The sequence below is a fragment of the Hipposideros armiger genome, unplaced genomic scaffold, assembly GCF_001890085.2.
Source record: "Hipposideros armiger isolate ML-2016 unplaced genomic scaffold, ASM189008v1 scaffold_628, whole genome shotgun sequence".
NCBI lineage: Eukaryota > Metazoa > Chordata > Mammalia > Chiroptera > Hipposideridae > Hipposideros > Hipposideros armiger.
In genome coordinates this window covers 863,693-887,394 of record NW_017731978.1, presented here as the reverse complement: position 1 = coordinate 887,394, position 23,702 = coordinate 863,693, and the positions used below count along the sequence as shown (strand labels likewise).

At 40.2% G+C, this 23,702-nt stretch overlaps 1 protein-coding gene across 2 annotated transcripts in view; it reads right to left on the bottom strand.

Moving 5' to 3' along the window:
• The window catches only part of SIN3A (SIN3 transcription regulator family member A), a 63,356-nt gene that overhangs the window by 26,768 nt on the left and 12,886 nt on the right, over positions 1-23,702 (bottom strand). For both annotated transcript variants that reach the window (XM_019625435.1, XM_019625434.1), the window contains exons 2-9: positions 16,178-16,399; positions 11,529-11,708; positions 6,484-6,590; positions 5,540-5,822; positions 4,305-4,556; positions 3,592-3,744; positions 3,293-3,451; positions 1,402-1,491 (exon numbers count right to left, since the gene is read on the bottom strand). In XM_019625435.1, the coding sequence (XP_019480980.1) occupies positions 1,402-1,491; positions 3,293-3,451; positions 3,592-3,744; positions 4,305-4,556; positions 5,540-5,822; positions 6,484-6,590; positions 11,529-11,708; positions 16,178-16,366 (1,413 nt within the window). In that variant the 5' untranslated portion in view covers positions 16,367-16,399. The remainder of the gene's footprint in view (positions 1-1,401; positions 1,492-3,292; positions 3,452-3,591; positions 3,745-4,304; positions 4,557-5,539; positions 5,823-6,483; positions 6,591-11,528; positions 11,709-16,177; positions 16,400-23,702) is intronic.

The following is a 23,702-nucleotide window of genomic DNA, read 5'->3' as shown; positions in this document are numbered from 1 at the left end:
GAACAAAAAAGGACAGCAACTTGTCTGTTCCCCTTCCCTCAATTCCCCAGCGCTGTTCCCATCTCTCAATTCCCCAATTAAAAAAAAAAAAATCTTAAAAAAAAAAAAAAAAACTTAATTTTCAGCTTGGTTCGGATCCCACATGTGGGCCAGTGACGCTGCGCCCTCTACAGCTAAGATGGTGAATAACAGCTCGACCTGGAGCTGAGCTACAGTGAGTCGCCGGCGATGGCGTAGGCTGCAGTGGGCTGCCATAAGCTACCGAGAGTGGCTGGCAGCCGGCGTGAGCAGCTGGCAGCCAGCATGAGCTGTCAAGAGCCGGCAACCGATCTGCCTCCCCAGGGAAGAGCTCAATGATAATACCAACATGGGCCAGTGAAGCAATGTCCTTCCCAACTAGACTGAAGAACAAAAGGACAGCAACTTGTCTGTTCCCCTCCCCCAATTCCCTAATAAAATCTTTAAAAAAATAATAACAAAATAAAAAGAGCTTATTCAGTTCCCCTGCTCTTTCCTTGCCATTTGTTGGTTGTGACCTGGACTTCTACATTTGCCTTAAAAGCATCCAAGTGACCAGGCAGCCCTCAGAAATGACTCAAGTCAGAGCCAAGGACTCTTAACTGTTTGGCCAAACGGCTCACAAACAACTCACATAAGCACAGCTGGCTAGAGAGGGATGAGGAGGCACCGATCACAGAGATGCTAAATCATTTACCCTTCTGCAGAAACCCAGAGGTGCAAGACAAGGGTAAGCCACCAGATCAATCCAAGCTGGCTTCTGCCAGTGAGATGTCTGGCAGTTACCAGCTACTCTGATGCAAGTAGGCTGCCAATCATCAACTTGACTCCAAAGAGGAAGTCAGACACAGAAGTCAAACACACCCACAACACCCACCACTGACACCAATGATAGCAACGCAGGCTGCTCATGACAATCACCTGGGGAGCTCTGAAGTGCACAATTCAATCAGACTCCCCCGAATGCTATATGCAACACTGTAAATAAGGACCACAAGCAATTACAAGATTACAAGTCACCTAAGTCCTCAACAACTGGTGCACTCACACCCCCCATGGTACAGACCTCGACAGGTGCAGCTGGGAGCCCCAAACATCTGTGGAGAGTGTTTATATCATGCTTTTTGTTACAGCTGTCTTTCACCAGGGAAAATGCTGTATTTCCTGCAAACTATTTCACAAAAGCAAAGCAGACCACGCTACTATTTCTCTGGCTGTGCTAATAGTTCTAGTAGACTGAAAGACCCTAAACTTGGGAACTATATTAAGTAGTGGAACATCCTAATCAGCTTGATGCTTCTGAAGCAAAATCTTCTTGGGGATGGGGCAATTTTCTTTTGGCATTAACAGCCGATATAAAATCTAACTCATTCATTTACTCACCTTATCAAAAAATAATGATTCAGTTCCTACACCATGCTTGCTGGCGTCTGCCATAGAAGAATCCTTCAGGTTGAGCAGTTTGGGTTTCTTCTGCAAAAATGGGAAAATACAAACGTGTAAGACCAAACGTTGGGCTCCTCTGAATTGTATTTTCAGCTATGTTCATTGCTTCCCTCATCAATCATTGCTGATTGATAATTTGCAACAAACGAGAGAATTCAAGTCCCTAACTCGCGTTGTGCCCTATGAGACTTCCACATCTTCTCTACTGCAGTTTGCCTGTCCATTTTTCCCAGTGTCACACATCATTCTACTTCCCAAAGATTCTCTCTGCAAATGGTAACAGCATTACTGTGATAGACTTAACATCCGTAACTTTTCCCATGGGCCAAAAGGAACTTTATTTGGATCCTAATGCCACTGCCTTGTCTTCCTAGCTGTGGAGGCAGAAGAGGCTGTTAGTAAAAAGAGAAGGAGTAGATAGCCTAGAGTGGATAGAAATCAATCTTTAACCTTTAATTATTTTTCACAATTTAAAAATTCATGAAAAAAAAAAAGCAGTTTATTTTCCTAACAGAACTACCTGTCTTGTCAGCAATACCCACTCAGATGAATTTAAGACTGCTCTTTCAAAGGAAAAGAATAGGCCATGACATACTCTCAGGCCAGAATTTACTCTTAAAAAGCCACCTCTCAGGATCTGTGAAGAAATGTACAGACTTTGGGGGCTGGGGGTGGGCGCAGCATTCACCTTTGCACCCAGAGTTCCCCAGCTGAGGAGCGATAGCCACTGCTTCCTGCCCGAGGAGAAAGCAGGCAGGGAAGTCTAACCCCCAATATAGTGTTTCCACCTGTGGGGATCAAGCGCGGGAGGAGACCAATTCAGGAGAGGAGCAGATCTGCTGACCCGATTCTTGTTACTCACATCAATAATATTCTTTACTGAAGTGAAGAAATACAAACTATTACTAAGTTCAACTTGCTTTGAAAGAAGAAAACATTATAAGCACTAAAAAACATCCTTCAAAGGTGTCAGCAACACCTAATACGTCAGTCTTTGTAGTTATCTGCTTGCCTACCAGTCACCTGTCATTATTAGAAATTCCACTGCCTTTTGTTATTCTTTAAGTTCTGCAGACCTGCCTCTCCTCTTTTCTGTTATATACTGCTTTAGAATTAGCTGAAGCAACCTTCAGTACCGACAGCAGCCCTCTCCCTAGACCAGCTGCACCACATAGAGTACCGGAGTGGGCCTGGCTTTCTGCAGGCAGATGAGTAGTGTTTGCTGTAACAAGGGGCATCGCATGACAGGTCACTAACAGGAATTTAAGACCTCCTTCTGCTTTAGCCCCAAGGTCCTACCTTGGAGATTAAGATGATACAGATAAGGTCTGGCAAATCAACAATGGACCATGGGTAGAACAGGCCTCTAACCCAGAGGTCTCAAAAAGTACACGCACTTTCCTCACAGGAGGACCGCAGAGACCACTGACTTTTTTCTGAAACAATTATCAGGCGTAATCATCTTTCTTAGCACAAGGCAGATTTAAGGCATCAAAACAGAAGAAGGGAAAAATTAGTAAGTCTCAGAAACACTTGGCAGAAAACAAAAAAAATAGATGACAGCTAATAGAGAGAAAAAATGTAAAGAAAACCAATAAAAACTCACAGCAGCAACGTGATCTGAGTAATTACTAGTATTCTAACGTTCTTCTGCAAAGCCACATAAGAAGCTTTGCACTGAGTTTCTGTGCCATACACCAACCCACTCTCAATGTCCAGGATCCCATTGTCAGTAGGCTTAGGACCATAACACAGGGCCAATTCTAGAGTACCTACGCACTAGAATTGCTCCGGGAAGTCAAATCAAGCTACGGCTGCCCATTCTCACCTTCACCGGGGGGGTGGTCCCCGTTCCAGAGTGTCTGCGGATCTGGCAGCCATTCTGGCTGGGCCTCTGTGGCTTGTTGTTCAGTTGGGGCTTCTTCACAGTGCCTCCGTGATCATTTCTCACAGAATCAACCTTCTCAGCAGTTGTTTTGCTTAAAAGCTAATTAAGACACATGAAAGAGATTAATGCTCTCACCAAAGCAAGTATCATATAGAAAAAGTCCCCTTCTGATTCCAGCTTCCAAACTTATCTAAGATAATAATTCTAAATAGTGCATAATTCTTATAAATACAACTTACCACTGAGCTGTTGGCATCTGGTAAAAACTGTCCAAACTCTGACAACAGATCTTCCTGATTTTTGAAAAGACGAGCCACCTGGGCATAAACCTCCTGCTCAGTCAACGCTGGAGTGTAGTTTCCTCCCGCTTCCTTGGCATTCCGCTGCTCTTTCTGATAAATTGCAAATGGGAAGAGATCATACTGGAGGCGCACTGTTTTGAATGACTCACTTTTGCACTTTCTGAGATGTCTGATAGGAGCTCTGTATATTATCTATTTGGGGTGCACTTACGAAGAAAGTCTGTGTTCTCACCAACTGTTTTGACTGCAAGCTCGTAAGTTGAAGGAGTAGAAGATGGTGGCTGGCAATTCCTTTTAAAACTAGGGCAGTTAATATGTGAATGCTCAGGGGACTGTTATCAATTGATGAAACAAAAGTCATTAGAGAAATTTCTCCTCCTTCTTCTGAAGATTAACTATATACTACACAGTCATCCTCTGAACTTCCGACACAAATAAGCATTAATTTCCAGGGCAGTAACTTTAAAAATCCTGACTGCCTGCTATGAGGCAATTCAAGCTGAGCAATCACATGTATTAGAAACACGTATCAAGGTTTCTAACTCATTTTCAGTAGGAATTAGCACAAAAATGGTATCCAACTTCTTCTCGGACTAGATACCCTCAGAAGGTGACCTGGTTACAAGAGGTTGAAAGGGCAACTCTCTTACCTGATATGTGTGCAAAATCTCCAGGAATGCTTTGTAGATGTCTGGTTGGCCCTGGAACCTGTTCTTGATCTTATTAACATAGTTGATGGCATGATTAAACTCCACAGGCTGATTGTTCTGCAAGGATGGGGCCGTTCCCAATGAGACTGTCACTGGTGTGTGAGGTTGGACAGGTGGAGAACGTGGGGATGCATATGGTGGGAGTGGGGGAGTCTGCTGACTGGCTGCAGTATGTGCTTGTAGTTGGGAAGGCTAAAAAGAAAAAAGTCTTTATTCTCCTCCGGAACACAGATGGTTTGACATAGGAAAGAAATTCAAACTAAAGAGAAACAAGGTATCTGATCAACTTATATCCTTTATTTCCTCTGGCCAGGCCGTTTCAGCCCAACTCAAATCACACTGGGCAGGGGTGGGAGGTGTGGAGGGTTCACACATTCTAATACAAATATTTCAGTCTCAAAATTTCTAAATACAACTTAAAAGTAGATACAAGGAAGAATTTTTCATATGCAATTTTAAGCTCACTAGCTCAACAGGTACAAATAGAGTAAAAAAAAAAAAACCCCTCATTCTACATTGATCTTTAATGTCAAAACAATTCAATTATTGCAGTTAACTCCACGTAAAAATCTAAAAACCAGCTCTGCCCAATAGAATTCTCTGAGATGACAGAAATGTTCTTTATTTACTGTCCTGTATGATACCCACTAGCCACACGAGGCTACTGAGCACTTGAAATGTAGCTAGTGCAACGGAAAACTGGATTTATTTTAAATAAATTAAATTTACATATAGCTCCACGTGGCTGATGGCTGCTGTATCAGACAGTGCAGAACCATCATCAGTAGGACCTTGTGCTTAGCTTGGTATGAGCTACTCTGTAAATGGAGTGACTTCTGTAAAATGATGACCGTGCAGGCAGTGGCATAAGCTGACCGTTTCTGCCTTTGTTGTCAAAGTACTACTACACAAAGTCGCCGCGTTTGGGATGCTTGGGGGCTCAATAAACAGTAGTTGGGGACAAGACAGTCCATGAAGGTTGTTGATGTCTAGATTTAAACAGATATCTCAATATGTGTTATGTAAATGTGAACCATTTTATAGGGATGTGACTGCTGCGCCTTCTCTAATGAAACCACCGTAACATGTGTATCTAAGCCTTGTATAAAGAGGAAATGCCAAAGGAGGGTGTTTTCTAGGGATGCATTTCATGTGACAGTTTTCCAAGTGCTCACCTTGCTGACTTTGGCAGGTGGGGGCTGAGGAGCTGGCTGGACAGGAGCTGGGGCTGACTGGGCTGAAGGCTGGGAAGGATGTTGGGGTGGTGGCTGAGGCTGGGGCTGGATGCCATGGGTAGGGATCTGATGCACCTGGCCTGGAGTTGTCACGTTCACCATGTCATTGGTTTGCACCTCAATCTTGTAGCCAGGAGGCAGGAAGGTATTGAAGCCCATGATCAGGTCCGGGTGGCCTTTGAACAGCTGGGACACACGACTTATTACTCCTGGAGTGTCAATGCTGATAAAAAAACGAAAATTAAAGTGGCAAGCTCAACAAACACCCTAGTAAGAAAGAAAATTCATATTCCACTAGGTTCCCTAAACAGGAAAATAGATAAAAAATCAACCTGCATATTATACATAAAGAACACACAAAGAACTCTGAAATTCCAAAGGTACTTAGCTTCACAAAGAGATTTGGTCATAATGCTGAACAGAATATACACTCGTGATAACAGGCCTACCAAGGAGGTACATACTCAGTAAGTCTACAGTGGCAATTCCCATGTGAGATCCAACCCGCGGCACCCCACATAAATCATCATGGATCTACATGTTCAGAGAGTTGAGTTAATCTCCTGTAACAGTGAGCCAAGCCAGAACAGTAGCATGTCTTAATTCAAAGAGCAAATAGCCTAATCATTACCAGTCTACTACCTTGATTGAGATGAAGTTCTAAGAAAAATTTTAGTTAAGAAAAATTTACCAGTAGAAAGGAAACAAAGATCGAGGGCCTATAATTTATCAATAAAGCAACACATAAAGTAAAAAGACTCTGAAAATTAACCCCCCAAATGGGGGCATCCTTTATCTTTCAGAAGATGAGAATAACCTCTATCCTCCCTCCAAAATCCACATTCCAAGCACAAAGCTTGAGTATACCCACACACATCTTTTACCTCTGAGACTTAAATTCCTTCATGATATCCAGGAAATCGTTGTAGACCTGAGGCTGACTACCAAACTGCAGCTTCACCTGGTCAAGGTAGGACAGCGCATCCTCCACCTGAGGCGTTATGAAAAGAAAGTAAGCCAAGAAGTATGAAAACATGATTTAGGCCTGAGTAAAATTAACACATTATGTGAAATAGAAATATACCGTAAATATACATGAAAGTTTTAAAATCAGTATGAACCAGACGTGGTGGCCAAGTAAGTGGTAAGACGTCAGTCTCATAAACCAAAAAATTAGTATGGATGCCAATAATAAAACTCAAGCTTCAAATAAAAATCAACTCAAAATCCATAGCCTTGCCTTGGATAATCTTAGGGAAAATGATTAGTGAAGAATAATCACATTACTATATCACTCAATTATTTGTTCATTTATTCATTTCACAAAATCTATTAAAGCCACAGCATGCGACACTAGGGCCAACGTGAGGTACTAAGGATCAGTGACAAACAAGCCACTGTCCCTGCTCTACAGAAGTTCATTCACGTCTAGCTGGGAATCCTAACACAGTGGGATAAGCGGGTGATCACTGAACATACAGCGAGTACATGAGAAGGGCACAAAGGCGTTCTTTCCCAGGAGGCGATGTCTAAACTGAGTTCTGAGCATGAGTATAAATTAGCAAAAGTGAAGACCTATGAAGAAAGTCAGAGGAAGCAGCATGGGCAAAATCCTACACAGGACACCGTCTTCTTGTATACTTGGGAAACTGAAAACAGTTTAATTTGGCTGGAGGGTTTGAGATGGAGAGGAGGAATGGTAGAAGTGATGAGCAACAAGATGACACAGGAGAGGAAGCAGGCCTTGTAAATCTTGTTAAAAAGCAACTGAGTCGGAGAAAGACAAATACCATATGATTTCACTTATATGTGGACTCTAAAAAACTGAATGGGCGAGGAAAGTGAACAGAGGTGGTCTCAGAGATGTGGGGGTGCAGTTGATGGCTGTTGGTTGTGGGGGTGGGGATGAGGGAGAGAGGGAGGGGGCTGGATAGCATAAATACACAGCTGCAGTGTTGCCATGGGGACATGGGGGACAGTTGGAGGAATGTAATTGATAATGTGAATATTTTGTAGGGTGTCAGGTGGTCACATGTCTTGCATCATGGATGGGGAAGAGGCTTGATCACTGCACTGTGCACCTGAAGTTGATGTTGTATAATATTGTATGTCAACTATAATTGAATATGTGTGTGTGTGTGTGTGTATATATATATAGAGAGAGAGAGAGGGAGAGGGAGAGGGAGAGGGAGAGGGAGAGAGAGGGAGTGTCATGGGACGTGGAGTATAGTGTGGGAGTGGAGTCAAGGGATTTGTAATAGATATGTATGATATTGGGGGGAAATGGGGCGGCGGATTGGGGGAGGGGGGTTGTCACTTCGAGGGGTAAAAAGTATAACTATTGCACTGTGTTGTACAGCTGAAACTAATTTTTAAAAATGTGTATTTCATAATAAAAATAATTTACTAAAAAAAAAAGAGCAATTGAGATTTTTATCATCTCAGTGCACTCAGCTGGGCTACAGTGCTGAGAACAAACTGGTGCAAAGGGAGGAGAGAATGAAGGAGGCAGGAAAACAAGTTATGCTCTAAGGCTAATTCACATGTGAACAATAGTGGCTTAAATTATAGTATTGACCAAAGAACAGGGAGAACTGGACAGATTCCCAAGCTTTTGAGGAGGTAGAAGTGACAGAGTTTGGGGGCTGACTAATACGGGAGATAAGGGCGTACATTCACTAAATTATAAATTATTTGGGCATTCACAAAAAGAAACAGTTTGAAGGGCTAGAAAGTTATGAGTCTGATTTAGAACAACTTAATTTTTAGTTACTCAGGAGACATCCAAGGGAATTACCTACTAGGTGTTTCCTATATACTCTGAGATTATTTTAAATTATACAAAATACCAAGTTTAGGAAAGTTTCAAAAACAAACATTTGATTTGATAAGCTCTACTCGTGATAAATATTGTGAAATAGAACATTTATGTTCAAATAAAGCAGGGGTGTCAAACTGGCGGCCTGCGGGCCGCATGCGGCCCTCGAGGTAATTTTTTGTGGCCCACGATGCTCTGAAATAAAATGAAAATAGAAAAAATTGTTATGAAGAAAATAGCGCTTAGGGGAGATAGAGGCAATACCATACACACAATTCCCTCATTAACCCTTTAACTACTGAAGACGAGTATACAAAAAATTACCTCAAGGGCCGCATGCGGCCCGCGGGCCGCCAGTTTGACACCCCTGAAATAAAGCATTAAATGACATTTCAAGAGTTGTCCAGACTTCCATAATAGCCATAGTTAATCAGAGCATTTCAGTGTTGCTAGGGCACAGATTGCATACTTGGCCAATACCCACTAATGTGATGGTTGGTTTTTCTGTACTTTACAAAAACCATGACAATTTCTGTTGAAATTCAATGAACTATTTAATTCATATTCAGAACTTTCCACAGCGAAATGTTTCATTAATGAAAAGATGATGGAGCATAAAACTCATTAAGTTTGCAGAAGGAACAGACTTTGGAAGATATTTTTAAAAAGCATTCACAATCACGTGACAAAGGAGGAGTTATAAAAAAATAAACACAGAAAAATTAAACAAGAGCACACATGGTATAATGTTATTACTACAGAGAAAGAAAAAGTGCAGAAACCTGTAAAGAAAGTATATGTGATATGTATATGTTTGGAAGAAAAGGTATAGGTCATAGTGAACCACTGTTTAAAAATTAGTTATAAAATAGCACTATGCTTTAAAAACACCAGCTTGACATCCGTATTATAAATGAGCTACTGCATGTAAGAACAATGAGAAAATTCTCTCATTTCCTAAAATATACTTCAAAGGGATTTATACAGTTCTAGGAACCACAGCTTAGAAAAAAACCACTTGGAAATAGTCATTTAGAAGCTACACATTTAAGGACATACTAGGGTAGACCCCTCAACTCTGTTGATGCATTTCCTGGCTCACTTCAACAGGCATTTATTACATTAAGGTCCCTAACCTTCTGAAGTTCATAATCTTGTTGGGGAGACAAACACAAACAACTGTGAAGAGCACTTGCTAAATATGTGCCAGGTATTTATGCTGCTGGCATTCAACAAATAACTAAACCACACCAAACAAGCCTCATTATTCAAATTCTCCTTGTCATCAGTCTACCAAAGACAAAAAAGTATAGACAATGTTGATGCTTGAAATAACCTACACATTTCTCACTGGACACTTCCTTATTATAGAATACAAATGGTTTATTGAAGTTGACTCAAATGCTTGTAAAGCATTTTAAGACTGATCCAAAAATGGCAGGCAATGTGGGAATACTGAATGAAACTACATGGAGGCATAAGAAAGCCTTTTACCTCTCCTCATTAGAAAGGAAATGCAACAAGTTACCATGTCAGGAATCATGCAGAGCTTGTTACAAGAACAGAGCAAGAAATCCTAACTCTACCCATGACTCAATTCTATAACCCCAACTCCAAAGCCCTTTCTTGCTTCCTTGACAGTTTCTGTAAAACAGACAAAGCACAATCTACCTACTTACACCCAAGTGAGGAAGGTGAGTAAAACAGGAGCTCTGCTTTGATGGAGCTGGCTGACAAAAGCTATAAATACATTTTTGTTAATTAATAGCAAGTTTTAAGCCCTTTTGCAACTTTAAGGTATCAAATGCTGAATACCGTATTACTATGAAATTAAATCACAAACCAAGTTTACAGAATGTTTTCAGGGGTTGGTGAAGTGCCAGGTCTACAGCAATACTATACTTTGGTGCCCAAATCTCACTCCACAAGCAGAGAAAAAAAAATGTCATAAGGAAAACCATCAATATTGCTTATATAATACACATTTTCCCAAAGACAGAGCCCAGAGTGAAGTTTCAGGCCCAAATAATGTGTACACTAAAGACTACGCTGAAATATAGTCAACTTTTAATGACTTAAGCTAATATAGACTAAGTAAATTTTATGAAATCTCTCTATATAGCTTAGCTTTGGTACGCTTTATATTTACATAGAATCTACTTTCCTTAGACCAAAATTAAATAAGTTCCTGAGAACTCAAACCAAGGAGGACAGGGTGATGGAGAACTAGACTAAGTATCAAGGAAAACAGAAGGCTGAAATATTTGTTCATTCCTACCTGCAAGCTACTTGATATAATTAGGCTGACAGGACCAAATAAAGATTCAACATCTTATCTCTTTACAGTTCTTTAATTTTGTATTTCCTGCACTTGAGTTTAAATTTTACATAAATGTAAAATTAGAAAAACTGAAATCTGAAATGCTTACTGCATCACACATTTTAAAAATTAGCACTCGAGTAAGCAGAGAAAAAAGGTTAGCTGGGAACACAAGCTTCACTTCTCCACAGATGCCTCATGAATTTCAAAGCACTGAAAACCTATAGCACATACTCAGCAGAACAGATGAAAACACTAACACTTCATTCACAATTATAATCTTCCTCTAACTTTATAAATGTTCCCCAAAAAGGAGTGTGTGTTTTACTAAGGATAGACTTGAAGATGATAGCCAATTCAGCTATTCATAAACAGGAACAAGAAGATTAAACCGTAAGATAATAAATACTGGGCCCATTTACTGTACCGGACTGTAGCCAACCATGTGCATGCTCCATAAAACCTTGTACTACGCTGAATTAAGAACTACCAGTGAGAGTTCAAAAGGAAGCATCGAGAAAATGGACTTTGCTAATATCCCCTCAATCCTGATACATCTGAGTGCCATGCATCCATCCATTCCCAATAATGTTTCTTGAAGGTATTCTCTAAATCAGGCACTGGTGCTATGATGCAGAATCTAAGGTTTCAAAACAAAAACAAAGTAAAATTTCTTGTGATTCAGCCCCTATCTAGTGTTAAAAGTTGTAACACCACTACTAATAGACGGAAGCCAATGCTGCCTGCTATGAGACACACTTTTTGATAGAAGCAAAGGAGCTGAATACCACCTTGAGCCTCTGAAACTGCTGCTGCCCCTGCACTGGTGCGACGGGTGGGGCTGGGTGAGCATGGCTCTGGACCACCTGGCCTCCGTGGGGCTGCACGGCTGCTGGGTGATGATGGCTGCTGTGCACTGCTGCTATGGTGGGCCCATGACTGCCACCGGAGCCCTGCGGCACAGCTGAAACCTGGGGTGGACAAAGTACACACAGGAAGTTCAAGGCTTGAGCATTCTTCCCCAAATGTGTTTAAAAAACATGCATGCATATCTTCGCATACAAAAAATAATTAATTAGAAACCCAAATTTCCCACGATGGAATTGGTGAAATTAATTAGAGCCCACCGAAATTGTAACAGAATTCTCTGCAGTATTATATATTATATAGCTCTATACTTCTCAAACTATCTGTGGTTAAACACCAGTTTTTATTTTTTCTTAAATTCCAATCCATCATGGGCCACTACTTTTTACAAAATACAGTAAAAATGAATTACTAGAAAAGTGAAATAAAAAATACATTAACCCATAATTTTCACTATTAGATTTTACAGATATAAAATTACAATGTCTACTCACTATAAAAGTTTCTAAATACTCAATTTCTACACTTACCTTATTACGGGTTAGTAAAAAACTATAAACATCAGCCATTTGTGGACCATGTTTTGAATAGCACTAATACAGATGCATGTATTTTAACATTAAAAAATGTTCACAATGAATACATGAATGTATTCATTCATGGGCTGCATATGAATTTAAACTTTTAAATAATTTTTAAAAACACATTACAAAGCAGTATACGTAATACAAAAATATTTTAAACTCTAGACAACAAATATACAATGTATCAAAATATTAGCATTTTATCTTCTGGTGGTGGGGTTAGAGAAGATTTTTACTGTTGTTTATTTTGCTTATCCTTATTTGCTACTTCTAAAGTAAAATAAAAATTTCTTCCAATTTGTTGGTGGTTTGACTTCAAATGTTTCTATTCTCTCATTCATAATCATTCCCATTCTCTCTCGTCTCAATCTCCCCGCCCCATCCTCTTGTAAGTTTAGGGATGGCATAAAAGCACAAGTCCCTTTCCTCCCAGTCTATTGCAGGAACTACTATATATGAAGTGTGATCAAATAATACGGTGAATGTTTAAATTAAAAAATTTATTACAATAAAAGATACACTGCCATTAATCCCCCTCAAAATACTCCCCCTTGCTTTGAATAAACTTATTCCATCGTTCTCGCCACTTTCTGAAGCAGTTCTGGAAGTCCTCTTTTGTGAGTGTCTTTAGTTGTGCTGTTGTGGCTGCCTCGATGTCCTGAATCAATTCAAAATGTTTTCCTTTCATGGTCATTTTGATTTTGGGGACGAGCCAGAGGTTGAACAGTGCCAGATTCGGTTAATAAGATGCATTAGGACACACTGTAATGTTTCTATTGGGCAGAAATTGCCATATACCAGAAGTGATGTGTGACACGAAGCGTTGTCATGATGGAGTATGATTTACGGCACACTTTAAAACACACCTTCTCTTCAACAGAAGCTCACACCCAACTGACTGCACTGAACAAGTTGAAACTTTTCACACACTGTTACTAAGGTTCAATTCGCCACTTCCCATACTGAAGATCCTGCCTTTCTGTTGGATGGCACTCCACAGCAGCATTCATGGTATTTGTTGATCACAACGGAAAGGCTCCGTGTCACACATCGCTTCTGGTATAGCAATTTCTGTCAAACAAAAACATTACAGGGCCGGCCGAATGGCGCACTGGTTAGGAGTTGGCATGGGATGCCAGCTCTGAGCAGTAGGGCCCTGGTTCAGATCCCACATGGGCCAGTGACACTGCGCTCTCTACAGCTGAGATGGTGAACAACAGCTCAACCTGGAGCTGGGCTGCTGAGAGTTGCCGGCGTCAGCATAGGCTGCAGTGGGGCTGGCCGGCAGCTGGCGGACAATTTCGTGAGCTGCCGTGAGCCACCGTGAGCGGCCGTCCAATGGCCAGAGAGTGACTGCCTCACCCGGGAAGAGCGCAATGATAATACCAACATGGGCTAGTGAAGCAGAATCCTCCACAACTAGACTGAAGAACAAAAGGACAGCAACTTGTCTGTTCCCCTTCCCCAATTCCCCAACGCTGTTCCCCCCCAATTCCCCAACTAAAAAAAAGAAAGAAAAGAAAAAAAACATTACAGTGTGTCCTCATCCACCTTATTAACCAGATCTGACACTGTGCAATTGCTGGCTTTTCCCCAAAGTCAAAATGATTCAGGACATAGAGGCAGCCATGACAGTGCAACTAAAGACACTGACAAAAAAGGACTTCCAGAACTGCTTCAGAAAATGACAAGAACGATGGGATAGGTATATTCGAAGTGAGGGGGAGTATTTTGAGGGGGATTAATGGCAATGTGTCTTTTACTGTAACACATTTTTTAAATTTAAACATTCACCATATTGTTTGATCACACCTCATAAAATTTCCAGTTTTAAATTTTCCTATTTCAGAACTGTTAATCACTACAAAAGACAGCTAAAGACAAATGTATCTGATTTGCCACATTTCCAAAATAAGGAGAATAACATGAAACTTTCTCTAAACAATGTGAGATGTGTACTATAACTTAAAAGAGAAGAAGTTTTTTTTAAGTCCCCACAAATTTGTAAAGATTACCCTGGGCAGTGTGGAAGGGGGGTAACAGAACAACTACTTACAAATCCACAGAAATAATACAATACACATTAGGAGTAAAAAGAAATTATTTAAACAATTCTAAATGCTCTAATATCTCACTCACAAGAAGTGCTATTATTCTGAGCTTCTAATTCTAACATGCATATATTGGACAGGTTTTTACAAGACTTAGTTGGAGTTTATAATTATTCGCGATAGCTGGTTTTGTATGAACACAGTCAAGTTTCTAGTATAGGAACAGATGTAACTTACCCTAAATGTAGGAAACAATCATGAACCTGTTCAGATAAAATAACCCAAGGAAAACAAGCAAGTTTTCCTTCTTCCAAGCCCTAACTTAAAGATTTGAACCACAGCAGTTCTGACTGCTGCACCCAGCCCCATTCGAGGCATTACACAGCTTTAAAAGTGACGATTCCTGAGGAAGAGTGACACCTAAAATATCACCTTATCCTACTTCACCCAGTTCTGCCTTCTTTGATTATTTTCTTATAATGACTAAACAACTGGACACAAAACTGCTCTCAAGAAAATTATACCAACTTATATGCCCAGTACCAGTCAGTCACACCTTTTTAAAAGTCACTAACAAGTTAGGCTGAAGAAGGCCTCTCCAGACCCGTTATAAATTATGGTTCAGGATGACCTGAAATGGAATATTATAAATGCAACGACATTTTAAAAATTATTTGGATCTATACATATATATTCAAGTGGAAAGCTGTCTACTATACAGTAAGGAAAAAAAGCAAATATTTAACAGTATATACTGTATAATCCAACTTTTGTAAAAAGAGAAGTGTATCTAGATAGCTAGGCAGATAAATAGAGATATGCTGTGCATGCATAAAAACTTTGGATACCCAGTAAATGCACCAATGGGATAAAGTCTGAGGGGTCAGAGAAAAAAGTAATCTTATATCATTTTTTTTAAAATGGTGATATTTAGTTTCATAATTATAAAGGGCAAAGAATTTTTAATTTCTTCCATTTTTACAAAACAGAGTGAACAGACAAGAGATCAGTAATCAGTGTTGGTCAGGATGTGGAATGCTAGGAACACACAGTGCTGGTGAAAATATAAATCGGTACAGCTTTGAAAAACATCTGACATCACCGGTACGGTGAAGATGCGCACACCCTACGACCCAGCAATCCCTTTAGGACTTGAGCTGCTCTTCTTCATGTGCCCTCAAACCTGCTGAGGGGTCTGCAAGAAGATAAGTTTGCAGCAGAACGTAGCCCAGCCACTTTACTAATAAGCTGCTGCTTAACTCAGATGCCATTGTCCCTGTAGCCAAGCCTCTCTTGATAAAAGCAGTGCGTTCATTTCGTTTCTGGTGCAAGTTTATCTTGTCACAGATTGTCACTGTGAGTGCTACTGCAGTAGGAGAATCACCTAAGATTGTTCACAGCAGACCTTTATAACATGGTAAGCCTGAAAGGCTGTTCATCAACATTAGAATAAATAAATTGAATATATATGTATTCATATAATTCATAACAGAGTGATAATAACTCAGTTACACACAAAAATATGGCTAAGTCTGGGAACCACACTTGAGTGGGGAAAAAAGTGAGTAAAGAAGAAAATGTATATACATGTTTTAATTTATATAATAAGGTCCAAAAATACCCAAACTAATCTATTGTTGAGAGGTATAAACAAAATGACTGAAAGAAATAAAGTCAGTCAAGGAAATGATAAGCACAAAATTCAAATTAGTGGCTACCTCTGAAGTGACAGAAAAGGAAAAGGGACCAGGAAGGAGAAATTCAGTGAATGTCAAAGGTCGTGACTTAAAAAACAAAAAAACTTAGGTGGAGAGTACACTAGTGCACACTGTTTTCATTATCCCATAGATATTTATTATTTCTAACCGAATGCTTAATAAAAAATGATTTCGTTGGAGGAAACCACCAGTCACTAGGTGTGTGGTGGCTCCTGCGTACCTGATAGCTGGGTGTGACAGAGTACTGGATTCCAGTGGCTGACTGCATGGTGTCGGACACAGCCTCATACACAGGAGGGGCAGGGGCCAGCACCCGGTGCTGGTGAGGAAAAGCCTCTGTGCTGCCAGGGAGCCGACGCTGCTGGGCTGCATACACTGGTGACTCCTGGTCATCCAAACGTCGCTTCATTCTGCGCTCATGCTCAGGGATGCACTACACAACCTGCAGAAACCACAAGCAACAACATGCAAACCAACTCGTGCTCCAGTACTATGCATGCAGCTTAGGACACGTCACCCAAGTTTAATATGAGCTCACTCCCGGAACCAATGGCCTACTTCGTCCTGGAGGTGATCACTAGACAGTGTGAGTGCTTGTGCACACATCCCCTCCAAGTGGGCAGGTTTCATCATTGAAAAGACACAATTTAAATGGCACATTTAATTAATTTGTTACTGTAGAGCTGAAACTTAATCTCCAGTTAAGAAACACACAAATAACACCTTTCTTTATTCTCTACTTTTTCTCCTCAAATGCCATCATTCCTACTATTAATTACATATTCACATGCTACAAAAACATGTAAGTACTTCTTCCTAACTCCTCTTAAAACCTAGTATTCTAGGGCTGGCCAAGTGGCGCATTGGTTAAGAGCTGGCTTGGGACACCAAAGGGCCCCCATTCGGATCCCACATATGAGGGCCAGTCACACTGCCCTCTACAGCTAAAACGCTGAACAACAGCTCAACTTGGAGCTGGGCTGCCATGAGTCGCTGGCGACGGAGTAGGCTGCAACCCCTGCTGCAGTGGGTTGCCATGGGCTACCGTGTGTAGCCCAGCAGCCACCATGAGGGGCGGTCCAGAAGCCCGCAACTGATCTGCCTCACCCGGGAAGAGCACAATGATGGTGCCAACATGGGCCAGTGAAGCAACGTCCTCCACAACTAGACTGAAGAACAAAAGGACAGCAGCTTCTCTGTTCCTCTTCCTGATTTCCCAGCACTGTTCCCCTCCCCCAATTCCCCAATAAAATCTTAAAAAAAAAAAAAACTAGTTGGGAAGACCCCATACAGCCTTACTACTAATCAAAGAACTACAAAGTAAAATGACAGCCCAAAGCAACTGGCTAAAAGAAATTAGGATATTCAATGTGGTTGAGTTTGTAGGGAAACAGTGTTGGTGGAAGTTTTAATTGGTCAGGCTATTTGGTAGGCAACTTACAGGCATGTACTAAAATTTTTAATTAAATTAAAAATACGCATACCCTTTAGCCCAGCAATTTCACTTCTAGGTCTCTATCTTACTTATCTGCCAAATATATTTATTGCAGAAAAGTACAAAAAATTTAAATGTCTATGAATAGCTAAATAAACTTGATACAGCCATATTAGAAAAACTATGTAGCAATTAGAAAGATTAGGGTTCATCTACAAGGAAAGTGGTCCTTAGTGAAAAGACAAGCTACAATGTGATCAACATACAATGTACCTTATGATTTGTGCATTTCATTGTATGTAAATTTTACATCAAAAGGAAAAAGCTATAAATAAGTAATGAACTCTAGGTAAGGATATGCATGCTCAAATAGTCAGGTAAAGGTGTATGAATGCCTGAAATTCACTTTGAAATACATCAAGAAAGTAGTTTGGATTAATAGATGGAGGGATAGGTAAATGGAGACGTGATAAAGCAAGCACTGTAAAAATGGTAATGGAAAAATCTAGGGGTGGTGTACATGGGTGCCCACTATAAAATTCTATCAATTCTTCTGTATATTTGAAAATTTTCTTAAAATCTTGGGAGGAAAAGCTAACAACATAAATCAGCTCACAAGTGGTACAAATAAGTACATATTATAAATTTGGAAATGTGTACATTGAGAAAAACTCTACAGAGAAGGTAAATGTTTAGCTGAATCTTGAAAATTAGGGATGAGTTGGGGCATAGGGGTATACAGGATCAAATTAAAATATTACAGGAACTGCAGATTTACAGGCAATAGCTATTTACAATCTTTGCCAATTTATCTGTCCCGCATATTTATTTCCCAGTGTCTACACATGCCAGGCTCTGTGCTTAGAGTGGGGTCTCGCGCCCTGAACAGGACAGACCTCCTGCCCTACAACAACCACATCTTCCAAACCTGACTGCAATCAGTTGAAGTGCTCCTCACAACAGTCCTGTCAGATGGGCACACCCAGAACCCTCCTATTTAGAGGGCAACTGATACGTAAAGAAATTAAGTGACTTGTTCAAGGTCACATAGCTAGCTAAAGGAACAAGAGGCTAGATTCTTTCTCCTTGGAATACATGACCAACCTGGAGTAGAAATATTGGACGGACTATAGCATGCTGCTTGCAGAAAGGTACAGTGTAATTCCAAGACTATAAAATATTCAAATGCCAGATGATGGAGCTGCAAGTCAGACACAAGGCTACTTTCAAGCTCTGCTTCAGCTGACATGATTTTCACATGCCCCTATGGTCTCCAACTGTTACAGATTTAGAGCTTACACTGTTATCAGAACTCCTGTCTCTGCAGGCAGTTTATTTAATAAAACAAACAAAATAAAACAACAACAACAACAAAAAAAAACTTTGAAGGCCGGCAACTTGTCTGCTCCCCTTCCCGATTTCCCAGCACTGTTCCCCTCCCCCAATTCCCCAATAAAATCTTAAAAAAAAAAAGCACTATGAGGGATTTGGAGGGATGGAAACTAGTGAAAAGGACTAATGTGAACAATCAGCAGAACACTAAAAAAGTCACCTGGCCATGTGAGATAATAAAAAGGTGGGAACAGCTCCCAATCATCATGCGAAGTCATCGTAACACCTAAATAAAGCATGCAGAGCAGGGCAATTCTGATACAGCAGGGGAATCTTCCGGAATGGGGTAGAACTGGGAGCAAATGTGACAGCTTTCAGACAAATGTTAGAAGGGTAGGGGTAAAAGCTAACCCTTTCAAAATAAGAAAAATAAAAACCAATTTTCTAGTTCTACAACCTAAAATATCTTTAATAAAAAGTTCCCCTCCTTGGGCAGCCTGGTGGCTCAGTTGGTTAAGACATGAGCTCTGAGCAACAGGGCTGCCGGTTTGATTTCCACATGGGCCAGTGAGCTGCGCCCTCCGCAACTAGATTGAAGACAACAACTTGAGCTGAGCTGCCGCTGGGCTGCTGATGGGCCGCCAGATGGCTCAGTTGGTTAGAGCGTGTGCTCCTAACAACATGGCTGCTGGTTTGACTCCCACATGGGATGGTGGGCTGCGCCACCCCCAGTGACTGGACTTGGAGCTGAGCTGCGCCCTCCACAACTAAGATTGAAGGACAACTTGACTTGGAGCTGATGGGTCCTGGGAAAAATACACTGTTCCCCAATACAGTTAAAAAAAAAAAAGTTTCCCTCATAGAAATCCAGACATTTCTCCATGATTACTAAAATCCAAACAGAAAATCCAACTTTAAAGAATCTTATCTTTTCATTTAAATTACACAAATTGGCTTAAATGGATTAACAGAATTATTTTAGTCAAGATAAACTCAGAGTAATAGAGTATACAAAACAAATTACCCTATTCTGGATGCTTTTAAGTCTATAACATCGTACTTTCTTTTTGAAATGTATTTAATTTATGGTTGACCCTTTAGTGCCTGCCTTTCTTCTGTATCGAGATCATCCTGAATTAGGCACATTTTTAAATTCCTTTCTATAATAAGAAAATCCTCTGAAATCATTCTCACTGGTGGTGATCAGCATCACATAAACTGTGTCCTGCTCAGTTTACTTCTAGAAAAAAAGAAAGTTTCTCTTCAGAAGCTAAGGAAATTTTATCAAAGCACGAAGTGAATGTAATTACTTCAACCCAGTGTCAATGCCCATCATAATCTACTTCAAAACCTGTCCCAAACTCCACTTCTGGATTTAACTCTGCTAGAAAATGAAAAGGATTCCAAAGTAAATGAAAAGACAATCTATTTACATTTTCCATATTACTTAGAATAATAGCTCAACAAAACTAACAACCTATTCCTCTCAAAACACTACAAGATCTAATACCCAATTTTCCCCTGTCCTTCCAATGAGATAGATGGTCCTTTACCAGGGAGATTTTGCCCCACCGAAGCACATCTGGCAATGTTAGAAGACATTTTTGGTTGTCACAAATAGGGGAAAGGGTGCTACTGGCAGTTTATGAATACAGAACATCCTACAATACACAGGGCAGCCCCCTACAACAAAGAATTATTCAGCCCAATATATTAAATAGTGCCAAGGTTGAGAAACCTCGATCTAATATAATGATAACCCCATTTAGAATATACCTTTTGTGAGCTTTGGTGGGATTACTTCATACGGTGGTGTGACAATTTTTACCACGGTGGCTCAGGACAGTCATCTTGGTTATGCAAAAGACATCACTGCTTTCTTTATGACATGATTCACCTTTAACCCTCAGTATACCAAAACAACTTATCATTACCATTTGGGTGAAAACTTTATTAAAAATGTTAGTAATGGGGCCGGCCAAGTGGCTCAGTTGGTTAAAAGTGCGAGCTCTGAGCAACAGGGCTGCCAGTTCGAGTCCCACATGGGCCAGTGACGCTGTGCCTGAGCAGCTGCCGCTGAGCTGCCAGCAGGTGGCAGGATGGCTCAGCTGGTGAGAGAACGTGTTCCTAACAACAAGACTGCCTGTTTGATGGTGGTCTATGCCCACCCGCAACTAGGACTGAACTCGGCACCTTGAGCTGAGCTGCCAACCGGATGGCTCAGTGGATAGAGCACGTGCTCTTAACAACAAGGCGGCTGGTTCAACTCCCACATGGGATGGTGGCTACGCTCACCCGCAACTAAGATTGAACACATCACCTTGAGCTTTTAGGTGACGAGCTGCCAAGGGCAGCCAGATGGCGAATTGCGCCCTTCACAACTAAGATTGAAGAACAACAATTTGGCTGGTCCCCCTTCTCCAACTCCCCAACACTGTTCCCCTCCCCCAATTCCCCAATCTTAAAAAAAAAATGTTAGTAACAATGTAAACAGCAAATCCAATTATTCCACGTTTTCCTGGTTTTGAACATATACCCAATATAGGCAATATCCATTAAAATGAACACTATTCATCAACTGTGATGCATGAACTTGGAACATGGCCATTTTGTAAAATTTTGATCCCAGATTTCAGGTACATCTCAAGTTCTGTCTTATCATCACTTTGGGGTCTTTTTTTTTTTTTTTACCCTTGCATCATCAAACACAGTACTTTGAAAACTCAGTACTTAATTTGGTAAGAGAGAGAACAATCATTTCCCTTGCTCTATAACTGCAAGCATTCTTAGTTTTAGACGAATAAATACCAATTGGAACAATAAATCCAATGATTGTTTTCATTTCTACACCATGTTTCCTTCCAGTAACCTTTGTACACACAGCAGTGTCCAGTTAAAACCATACCAAGTTTAAGTTTTGGTACACAAACATCTTAAAAGACGAAAGAATACTATTGTACATCCTTTTAGCAAATTGGAATGTTTTTGATTGTTGGTGAAAATATTGCATTCTGAAGTCCTGCCCATTAAATGACTACCTGGAGGAGTCATTCATGAAGAAATATGAGGACACCATTTTTCATTTTTTCCTCAAATACATTGTACACTCCTAAGTTCTTCAGTTTGAGAAAATTCATCTGAAGACTCAAAATCTGCAACTTGGCTTATGCAATCAGTTGTCCCATCATCATTCCAGTGTAAAGTGCTGCTGTCTGCGGCACTGCATTCATCTACTAGTTCCTCTAATAACTGTGAAATGTATTTATTCCTTTGTTAGTTTTTTCTTTGCTATAAGAGGAAAATAAAAATAATGGGTTATCAAGTATGTTCAATGAAAGCTTTAAAAAGTTATGATAGCATAAAGAACTGTCATATAACCTTCATCCAGATGTTACATGTTAACATTTTACATAATGTTTAAGATGGTTATCTCCCAACTTCTTTGACAACTTTTTTGAAAAACGCTGTAATGCTTCTGGCAAGGCAGTAAGAAAACTGAGTCCAACAGTGATGATTTGTTTTACTACTGCACCATACTCATAGGCAATTCCATCATTCTTCCATTTTATTATTTTAGTAGTTTTTAGCATGGTTAGGAATAATTGATGAGTAATGGTGAAATAATTCCTAGGATGATGAAATACCAAAATGTTTCAAGATACAGGGAAACTAAGATCATTAAGATCCCATAATATAGCTCAGATGTATAAATAACAACTAAAATGAGTTTATTCCATTAAAAAGAAAAAGTAAATTTTCTCTGTTCTTTCGAGGACCTACAATGAAGAATAAGAGTCATGAAATATAAATCTTTACAAGTAGTACTGCTCAAAAAGAAACTCAAAAACTAAAATTGGGTTCAACTGACATCAATGCTATAGGAATGAACAGGAAACTATTTGGTTCAATTCAAAAGGTCTTAACTGTATCAATGTTAACTTTATGATTTAGATCACTGTATTATATAGTTTTTTAAGATGCATTTGGGAAATCTTTTTTGAAGTCTAAAATAATTTCAAAATGAAAAGTCAAACAATATTTAAGAATCGCAGGGGAATATAAAAGAAGAAAATCATCGTGTATCCCTCTTCTCAAGGATATTTAACATTTAGTTTGTGTGACAAGGCTGTCTATAAATTAACTGAGAACGATATAAAACAGACTAAGTATAACAGACGATATGCTAGCTAAAACTATAAAGAAAGCATTATATTGAAGATGTAATGTATGCTCTATACACACTGGATGGATGGATGCATGGATGGATTCGATGTATACAAAGAAAAGTATTCATAATCTTGGGAGTCCAGAATAGACAGAAAGAGGTTATATTATGGTCTAATAAAATCTAAAAGGCATTTTTTATCTTTACAGATACCATACACAGGTAAAATGTCATAAAATGTCATTAAAGACATCAAAATTTACTGATAAATTATAGCAGAAGTTCTCAAGTTTTAATATGCATGAGTCATCTGGAGGGCTTATTACAATTTGGATTATGGAGCCTTACCTCCAGAGTTACTAATTGAGTATGTCTGAGGTGGGGTCCAAGAATTTGAATTTCTAACAAGTACCAGGGTGATGCTACTGCTGCTGGTCTAGGAACTACATTTTATTCTATTTTTTAAAAGATTTTATTGTGGAATCGGGGGAGAACAGTGTTGGGGAATTGGGGACGTGAAACAGACAAGTTGCTGTCCTTTTGTTCTTTAGTCTAGTTGTGGAGGACATCACTTCACTGGCCCATGTTGGTATTATCATTGCGCTCTTCCGGGTGAGGCAGTCGCCCGCCAGCCATTGGACGGCCGCCCACGGCAGCTAATGAAAGCTCATGCCCGCTGCCCGCTGCCGGCCAGACCCAATGCACCCTACACCGTCACCAGTGACTCACAGCAGCCCAGCTCCAGGTCGAGCTGTTGTTCACCATCTTAGCTGTAGAGGGCAGTGTCACTGGCCCTCATGTGGGATCCAAACC